A 9,565-nucleotide genomic window follows, 5' to 3' on the forward strand; every position below is an offset into this window, starting at 1 on the left:
TGTAAATGTCAGGTTTCTTGGCTCTCCCTTCCACCCCTGGCATTCCTGGGAAAGGAGCTAGAAGATCTGCCTCTGTGTCCCCAGAGGCACATTTCCACCCAAAAGAGCACTCGGAAATGCCTTTGAGTGCGTGGAGGAACCAGCCCAGCAAATGCGCCCTGGTTACAGCCTCGCCTGCCTTGGCAGATGCAAGCAGCTGCCGGTTGAATAAACGGTCTCGGGTTGACCTGAGTGCAGCAGAGCGGAGGCCTCTGCCAGCCCCGGCTCGAGACGTACCCCCAGTGCCATGCCGCTCTGTCAGACAAGGAGCCCTAGGGGACCCTGTCGGCGGGCGGCGCGGTTCGCTCAGGCAGCGCTGCGCACCTTTGCAGGTTCGGTCAATTGCCTCCCAGACAGAAGTGGTTCCCGACCCCGGAAATTCGGCTTCCCCGGCACAGCCCGCCGTCTCCGTTCGCAATCTCTCAGTAAAAAGCAGAGGAAGCCGCTTTGCCCACCGGAGCCTCCTCCCGCCGAGGGGCCGACCCCAAATTCCGAGGTCCGGCTCAGGATTGGGAGAACTTCCGGGCCTCTGAAGGGAGGAAGAAGGGCCAGCCGGGTGCAGAACCCTCGCTGCGCTCCAGCGTCCTGGGGCGCAACTCTTTCTTTGCATCCCCCTCGCCGCAACCACGTGAAATGGGGACTCTGGCACCCAATTTGCACACGTGGAATCGGAGGTTCAGGGTGGACAAGTGACTTCGCCAAGACCACACGGAGTGTGGGGCAGGGGTTGAGGTCCCCTCCGAAGTGCAAAAAGAACCCCTAGAACCTGCGAAAGCAGCCGGACGGGAGATACGTAGAGTTGAATCCCGGTGTATGAACAGGAAAGGGGCCTGGTCTGACCAAGTCGCAATCCCCACTCCGGGCCTTGGGACCTGGAAACTCCCGCGCGCAAGGCATAGGAACCCTCAGGCTCCGGTAAGCTGGGAGTGCGTTCCCAGGGAGTTGAAAGGGCCGGGAGGCGAAGGTCCGGGCCCTCAGAGGCCGGCAGGAGCCGTTGCGTCTCCAGCCTGTCGTGTTCCGGGATCAGTGCGCTGAGCCAGAGTGTATGTAACATCTCGGATCCTGGCGCTTGGCTCTGCGGGATGCCTCGTTCTCGGCCAAGACGCATCCAAGACTCCCCTCGCATCCCTGATCTTCCCGCTCCACGAGCCCCGACGCCCGAGAGCGTTCTGCGCCTACGTTGGCGGCTCACAGTGCCCTCATCCCCTCGCTCTGAGGCGGGAGCCGCTAGCGACCTGTCAGCAACTTTCTCACCCTCCGCGTGTCACCCTAAATGCCAGGAGCTGTCCCCAGCTCTAGGAGCTCCCTGCGCTCGCCGTGTCTCCGCCCAGTCAACGAAATCATCCTCCCGCTGGATCCTTGGATGGAGTTGGGGGGTCGTTTTGCAGTTTTCGGGCCGCTCCTGAAGCGTGTCCCCCACCCGGGGAAGGGGTCAGTGACACAAACAAGGGGCACGAGGAGGCTTACAGATCCAGGCTCTGACAAACCGACAGACTCCTTCCCAGGCGGGCTGCGAGGCCCGAGCCGCCGGATTCCGGAAGCAGCGAAATTGGCGGCGGAGACAACGAAACTTCAAGAAAGGGGTGTTCGGGAGCTGCGAAGGGAGCGCCAAAGCGATTAGGGGGCGCGGCCATCGCCCGCCACCCCCAGCCTTGTGCGCGCCCCTCCCTGGGCCCCCGCGCGCGCCACGGGGCAAAGGCTCAAAGCACAGAGGCGCTCTGAGGATGGAGAGATGTTGGACGGAGGCTGCGCATCCTGGTAACTGCTGAAAGGAGCGGAGTGGGCCACGCGCACCGCCTTGCCCTCTCTCCCCGGAGCAGGGAACGGAGACATCTGGGTGCTAGTGGCTCCGCAGAGGGAGGTGTGCGCCATTGACCAAGTCAGGCTCGCTCCCCCGGCCTACCTCTCCTGGATACCGAGTAAGAGCTCGGAAGTCATTGGTTGGGTGAATGAGCCTCAACGAAAGAGCCCATCGGAATTTCACTGCGACCCCTGCCCATTACTAAACTACCCCTTTTCTGCATGAGGAAACCGAAGCTCAGAGTGGGAAGGGCGATGTTAATTAAGAAGCTAGTGCGCCTAGGCGGTGCCACTCAAACCAGGCTTCCCTTGTTTTGCGTTCAGGATGCTCGCTTGAGGGCCTTAGAGCGAGTCTATGAAGCAAACTGGGGGGATCAGAGGTGGAGTCCTTCCTATTCCTTCTGCTCCTCCCCTTCCCGGCAAACCATTCGGAGAAGCAGCCAGAAACAACAGAACCAGCAACTAAGAGGTTAAAACGGCCCACTCCTCGGAGGTCCCAGCGCAAGGCCCCTCCCCGAACGCCTCTCTCAGCTCCCCCAGCATCTGTCCCCCAACAGCTGGCGGCCGCTGGGCTGCTCTCTGCCGCGGTGGGGGGCGGCTTCCCAGCTCTGAACCTCCCGGGGTACCCTAGCTCCGGGGGAGGGGGTGGGGTTCTCCCGCTGGAGTCCGAGGTCTGAGCTTGGGTTCGGGGCAGAAGGAGGGAAAGAAGGCTGCGGGCTTGCCCTAAGTGTCTCGCGCCAAGCTGGGGACAGCAGTAGGTAGGGCCCCTCCCAGGCCCAGCCCGGGGCACTCTCTGAACCGAACCCCACCCGCATAAACACAAGGAGAAGCAGTTAACCCGTTACTCCCCACTCCCGTGGTAAGGAGGCAAGAGGGCTAGAGACCCTGGTGGCAAAGTTGCTCCAGTCACTGGGACTCTGAGGTCACTTCACTCCAGCCCTAGTACTCCCAGGGCCCACACATGGAGAGTCACACAGCACAGCAGGTGCTCCCTGTGGGAGCCCTAGGGCCACAGGGGGTGGGGTGGGGTGGGGGAGGTTGCCTTTGCCATTGCATGGGCCCCACCTTGCACAGGGGGGCTGCTAACATGTCTCGGCTATAGAAGAAGAGTACTGAGTATCTAGACACAGGGATGGTGAGTCAGGCAGCCCCGGGGCTTATCCCAGTTCTGCCGCTTATTAGCTGTGTGACCTCACCACTCAGGGCCTCAGTTTCCCCTCCTATAATGTAGGGACTATGACAGTAGCCTACTCACAGGGGGAATCTGAGGAGTCAATGACATAAAACAATGAGATGTAAAGGGTTAACACAGTTCCTGGCTTAGAGAAGAGCTCCGTAAGGTCTCCTGACAGCGTCCTCGTCCCTGTCTGGTCCCTTCTTCCACTCTCTCGCTGGTGGGACCCGGGGCACAGCACTTTCCACTCTCTCAGGGCATCATCTCCCCCACTCTACAATAGGCAAGACGCTTCAGGAGGCCAGGAGCTTGAAGGGCACTGCAGACCAGTCTGTGCCTGCCTTTGGGGGGCAGCGGCCACAGGTTGGTGGGCAGGAGGCAGCTGTCTGGGGTTTTGCTTGCTGAGGGCAGTGGAGACATGAATGCCCCAGAAAGGAACGCTATTTTCCCCCCAGGACTTTTTTTTTCTTTCACTTCTTGGAAGAAAATAAAAAACAGTCTTAAACCAAAAAAAGTGAAGAAATTAAAAGCAATACACATTTTCTTGGTGGTAGTTTTTTTTTTTTTTTCTGCTAGGACTCAGGCGGTTAGGGGAGGTGGGAATCTGGTTGAAGCCACAAAGGCTGGTGAGGTCTCTCTTTGGATGGCAAATGGAGAAACAGAGGCAGAGAGGTCCAGCGACCTCACTGAGGACACACAGCCAGTGGAAAACCAATCCCTTCCAACAATGCAAAGCCAGGAGCAGCATTGGACCCCTGGACCACCTCCCCACCCAGGCTCTGCAGCCTCCTGCCCCGATGAGCTTGGAGTGCCTTCCTAACTTCTAGCTTCCTGAGTCCCCAACGCTGCCAGCTCTGCCAAAGGAGATGGAAGAGGGGTCTACAGGCCAGTGTCAAGGAGGGGCAAGATAGGGGATAGAACTGAGAGGAAACTTTTCCCTGGGGAATAAGACCAGAGCCAGAGGACCTCGGAAGCTACCAGTGCCCCCTCCAGGGGGTCTTGGCCACTTCCTCCCTCCCTGCATCCTGTCCAGAGATCTTGGCCTCTCTTTGGGGTGAGCGCTCCAGTCCACTTCCCATCAGACTCTCGACCTTGGGCTTCAGGAAACAGAAGGCTAGAGGATCTGAGCGCTCAGCCCTTCCCTGAGCCCCAGCTCTAGAGAGGGGCTCTGTCTCCCATGCTCCCATTCCCGCTCTCTCCAGGAGGGGCTCCTTCACAGCAGCCGCCCAGAGCCTGGGCTGCCACGCTGCCGGGCACTCAGTAGTCCTTGCCTGGCACTCCGCCTGCTTTTTTCTCTCCCTTTCTGTGGGTTTTATTATTTTTGTTACAGGTGGGGCTGCCAGGGATGAGTTATGCCTGGAGGGAGACCTGGCTGGGGGAGAAATGATCAGAAGAGCCACAATTCTTCTCTCATCCCAAGGAATGTGAGCTTTTATTCTCTCCATTTTCTTAACCAAAAATCTGTTTTAGTTTTGCTTTGGGGGCTCTTGTCACTGCTGGAAAAGGATTAGCGTTCAGAACCTGTAGCCCAGAAATGGCCCATCCCCATCCTTGCTCCCCAGACTGCCTGAGGAAATGCCATTAGGGGATTATGTCTGGAATCCTGTCACCAATGGTGACAGTGGTGACATCCATAGCACCTACACTTTAGGGAGCCTCTACTGAGCCTTCCTCCCTTCACTGGCCTCCTTGGCAGCTCAGAGAGATAACCCTGGTAGGAGGACACTGAGGACAGAAAGATGCAGGGATTTGCCCAAGGTCACACAGTGATCAGGGCTGGCCTGGTGGAGCCTGGTCTCTGTGTCTCCACAACAGCTGGACATCCCATTCCCCACCCCACCGCAGTGGGAAGGGGGACTCCACAGCCAGTGAGGTGCTGAACGGTGAGATCAGGATCTGAGTTTTGACTAAGCCTTGAAGGTCTAGGAAAGCATGTCAACCACGGGGGCTCGGTCCAGCCTGGGCATGAGCTGGGGCTGGAGCTGCAGCAAGGACATGTGGCTCACAGGGTGGCAGGTCTGTCCCCACCAGGAGCGCAAGGAGAGGGGGCCAGGCCTGCCTTACTCTACGGGAAGAGGTCTGCTGGGTTTCCCAGGCCTCAGCCGTGTCCCTGGATAGCTGATGAACCCAAGGAGCCCTGAAAGAGTAGCTGGCTTGTTTTTCTTTTCTTTTTTTTTTTTACCAACTGGAGTCAGGCCTAGAGCAGGGCACTGGCTACACAGGGACCCTAACCTCCCTCTCCTGCCCTGGCCAGCTAAGTGTCAGATGGGACAGTGGAGGGGAGACATCACACTCTGATTACACACCACACAATGATAAGCCCGCTCTCACATACACACACACACACACACACACACACGCACGCGCGCACACACACGGTCCCGGCATTCACACAGCCACACACTCTCTACACTCACACATAAACTAAAAGACAAATGCTTGTTGTAAAGGAACACCTACGCTGTCCGCATACCCCTCACCCTTGCTCAGTGACACATTCCCCCAGCACCACTGCACAGATCCAGACAAGACAGACACACAAGCATCCTTGAGTCCCATGAGTCCCAGGCCACCTGGCAGAGCCGCCCCTCCCCATGCACACTCCAGCTGCACTGCCGCTCACAGCCATGCACCAGGAAGAGTCCGTTTTTCGAACCAGGCTTCCTAAGGTTTCCTTAGAGTACCCCAGCCCCCAATGCTGCTAGCTTCTTCCTAGATTCAAGGTCCTCTCTTTCCAAGTTCCCAGAGACTCAATGCCGGGGAAGGGGGCGGCACTGCCTTCTACTGCATCCCCTGACTCAGGGGATCTTTCTGGGGCTGGGGTCTTCCCAGGAAGACTGAAGCCATGACCTCTTCCGAGGCAAGGATGGGAAGGATGTCGCCGGACTGGGGAAGGGGGTGGTGGTGGTTATAGGGGAGTAGCTTTCTCCACTTCCTGAGAAAGCCCTTGGGAACAGGCGTGCGGCCCAGGAACCAATCTCACTCTGCTCTCTTTGGACTCTGTAGGCCCGCTGCACGGGCTTCAGGCCTGCTTCACGCTTCCCGCCGGGATCGAGCCGGCAGCCGCTGCTCCTCTGACCTCGCAGTGACCTCGACCCCGTGACCGGGTCAGGCCCAAGCTGCGCGGTGAGAAGCCAGGCACAAGCGACGGAGAAGTGGCGGGAGGACTAGCCGGGCTGCTGTTGAGAGCTGAGCGGCGGGGACGCGGCACCGCGACACAGAGAGCGCAGCCCAGGGTGATCCTACTCGGGGCCTGGCTACGGCGCCCGACTCCCCCTTCCTGTCCTGGCGGCCCAAAGTCAGAGCCTAGACCCCAGAGAGGCTGAAGCCGGGGCCCGAAACGACGACGGAGCTGGGACTGGAACAGGCACCTGGGATGCAGGCAGAACCCAGACTCGAAACACTATACTCGAGCGATGCCGGGGTCTGAGTTGAGGCGGAGCCGGAGACCGAGGTCGGGAGTTAGATCGATGAGCTTGAATATGGGTTCGGATCCGAGACCGATGCGAGGCTAGTGCTTGGGGCCGGACCAGACTCGAATCCAGCCTCGAACCCGGCCGGGGTAAAAGCCGAGACCAGAGCCAGGGCAAGAGTCTGGAGCCCAGCTCAGGGTCCTGCCCGGGAGAGACGCCGGCTTGGCTGGAGTAGGAGTAGGGTTGGAACCCAGAGCCGGAGCGCACCGGAGATGCAGCCAGGTCGGCTGGGATACGAGCGGATCGGGGCAAGACGGGGACATCAGAGCTCGACCAACGCGCTGGAAGTCGGAACTTGAGCCTGAGACTCGGGCGGGATCCGAAACCGAGCCAGAGACGCGACCAAACCCGAGTGGGCCACAGCAACCGGAGGCGATCAGCGGCCCGAACCTGTGCTGGCACCCGCGCTCGGCCTGGAGCTCCTGGTTCATGGCGCTGAGAGCCGGTGGGCTGGGCCCTCGCGGCGCGCCAGAGCATTCGGGACACGGGGGCTCCGGAGCCAGAGACAGCGCGTCGCAAAGGCGGCCTCCGCGCGCCGGTGGCCTGCCTGCGGCGACATTGCTGGCCCAGCGGCCGCAGCCTACCTGAAGTAGTCCATCTTGCAGAAGATTTCCTTGTTCTTGATGTAGCAGCTGTTCTGCTGCCTCAGCGACGTGCGACACACAGAGCACTCGAGGCACCGCACGTGCCAGATGAGGTTGTTGACCTGGGGAGGGGGTGGAGATGGGGGGCGGCTCAGCGCGGGCCTCTTTTCACGCCCGGCCCCAGCCTCCCCGGCCCCATTTGCAGACAGATACGCCAGAGCTCTGAAGGTACATGGGACTTCCCCACTTTTCCTCTGTAACACAGACTCAGGGAGGTAGAAATCAACTCTGCCCATTTTTCAGACAGGAACCCGGGAACGCAGAGAGATGCTACGATTTGCCCGAAGCCACGCAGTCAGGCAGGGATGAGCCAGGTTTCGAATTTAGTGGACCTGGCGCCGGCATCGTTGCCCTGCAGTCCTCTGGGTTGCAACCCACACCCCGCCAACACACGCAACACTCCACCCCTGTCTCACCTTGAGCAGATATCGGTCCAGGATCTCGAGGCCACAGCTGGAGCAGATGTTCTTGCCGGCAGACGGCACGGAGGAGGCAGCAGAGGGCGGTGAGCAGACAGATGGCGTGCTGGGCGTACAGGGAGAGGCCCGACCCTCGTCCTTGTCCAGAGGGCCTGCCAGGGCCTCAGCGTCCGACTGAGCCTGCAGTGGGGAAAGAGGGAGAGCCGCGCTCTGAGCTGAGGGCTAAGCCAGGTGCCCAGCGTTGCTGCTGCCTCGGAGACAAATCTGGGGCCTCAGCGAACCAACTAACAACGAAATGCCCCCGAAACGACAAGCCACGGGCTACAGGACGGGAATGGAAGGGCCTACTGGAGAGGACAGGACGGCTCCAACTTTTAGCACGCGCCTCCTAGGTGCCAGGAGCGGTCAAAGCTCACATTCCCGGCCAGAAAACCGAGGCTCAGAGAGGGGCGGCGCCCTCCGGCAGTCCCCCAGCGCACGGGCAGCTGTTCGGGGCCGGAAAGCCGGGTCAGCTCCCCAGGGCCCGGCCACCGGGAGACCGGGGACCGAAAGTAGGGCCGAACGAACTCACCATGGCGGGCGGCGCGGTCCCTTCAAGGCAGCGGGTGGTCGCTTTGCAGCCGGACCCTGGCTGGGCCATCACCTGGGGGAGGGGGGAGGGAACGCAGGCGGCGGCGGCTGTAGAACTGGCTCCGCGCAGCCTGAGCCCAGCGCCTCCCCGCGCCTGTTATATAAACCGGCGCGGAACAATGAGTCCTAACTTTGTAGTGGGCATTTAAAGCCCTTCCCCACAAAAGCGGTGTCTCTCTAATGAAGCAATTTGAATTTGGATTGGATTTTTTCCCTCTCTCTCCCCCTCTCCCTGCACTTAACCCGTGGCTCTTGAAGTAATCGCTTAGTTCCCTTGCAATACAAGCCTCTGAGGGGGAAAAAAAACACGCGCACACATACAAACTACCTGCAATTAGAAATTGTCGTGAATGCCCAAGATAAGAGGTAGCCAGAGTGTCAATTCCAACTGTCAATCAGTGAGATCCATCAGGCCGCCCAAAGAATTGCAAATTTGATTTTTTAATGGTAGTAATTAAAAATCGAATTTTTTCTCCCTCCACCCTCCCCCTTTCTCGCTCCCTTCTCCTCCTCTCGACACAAAATGCAAAAAGGAGAAAAGAGAGAAAGAAAGAAAAGAAAGAGATGGGGGGTGGGCGCTTGAGGAAAATAAAACCGGGAGCGTTGGGAGCAGCAGCCCGTCCACCCCGCGCGCGCGGCGAAATCGGTGCGGCGATACCGACTCGGATTCAGGCGCCTTTCGCGGGCCAGTCGGAGGGAAACCCAGAGCAAAACAGGGGCTAGATCGGGGCCGAAACGGGACCAAAAAGAGAAAACGGAGACGTCCAAGAAGGGGAAAAAGCACCCTCCAGCCCCTCGGAGCGCCCGGGACCGGCCCCGCGCCGAGATTCTCAGCCTTGCGCCCGCACAACCCCCGGCGCATTGGCGCTATCAGCGCCTATTCAGACGGACAATACCCGCCTCGCCTCCTCTTGATTCGCCTGTGTCTTTGCTAAATCGCTTTTTGAGAAATTCCTTCAACATTTGCATAATGTGTTCCCGCTTTCCGCGACCCCCCCTCGCGCTCCTGCATGCTCACACACTCACATACACACACTCCCAAGCGCACCCCAGCACCCCTCCGCTCTGCGGCCGCCCGCCACCCGGCCCGGCCCGGCTGGGTCTCGGCCCCTGTCCCACCCCGGCCCGGACAACTCACCCACTCGCTCTCTCGCTCGCTCACCTGGTCGGTGGCGGGGCCGCCCTCGGCCGGCAGCCGGCAGCCCTCGGGCAGCGCCGGGGCGGCGTTCTCATGCTTCCAGTACATGGGCCGGGGAGCGGCGGGCTCAGCGGACGCGCAGCGCGGAGAGCCGCGCCAAGGGGGGCCACGGCCGCAGCGGGAGCAAAGGCTGAAGCAGGAGCTGGAGGAGAGCGGAGGCGCCGGCCCCGCCGCCCCGGGCCCGGTCC

The 9,565-nt window shown here is 60.2% G+C and overlaps 1 protein-coding gene across 1 annotated transcript in view; it reads right to left on the minus strand.

Annotated features, from left to right (window-relative positions):
• Window positions 1-9,425, minus strand: part of LHX6 (LIM homeobox 6) — a 21,950-nt gene extending 12,525 nt beyond the window's left edge. Inside the window, exons 1-9 of the mRNA XM_024762194.1 lie at window positions 9,342-9,425; window positions 8,121-8,192; window positions 7,547-7,729; window positions 7,071-7,192; window positions 6,723-6,921; window positions 6,423-6,488; window positions 6,260-6,319; window positions 5,997-6,132; window positions 1,507-1,633 (exon numbers count right to left, since the gene is read on the minus strand). Of these exons, the coding sequence (XP_024617962.1) occupies window positions 1,507-1,633; window positions 5,997-6,132; window positions 6,260-6,319; window positions 6,423-6,488; window positions 6,723-6,921; window positions 7,071-7,192; window positions 7,547-7,729; window positions 8,121-8,192; window positions 9,342-9,425 (1,049 nt within the window). The remainder of the gene's footprint in view (window positions 1-1,506; window positions 1,634-5,996; window positions 6,133-6,259; window positions 6,320-6,422; window positions 6,489-6,722; window positions 6,922-7,070; window positions 7,193-7,546; window positions 7,730-8,120; window positions 8,193-9,341) is intronic.
• Between the last annotated feature and the right edge of the window lie 140 nt (window positions 9,426-9,565).

The sequence above is a fragment of the Neophocaena asiaeorientalis genome, unplaced genomic scaffold (assembly GCF_003031525.2).
Source record: "Neophocaena asiaeorientalis asiaeorientalis breed wild unplaced genomic scaffold, Neophocaena_asiaeorientalis_V1.1 scaffold78, whole genome shotgun sequence".
NCBI classification, from domain to species: Eukaryota; Metazoa; Chordata; class Mammalia; order Artiodactyla; family Phocoenidae; genus Neophocaena; species Neophocaena asiaeorientalis.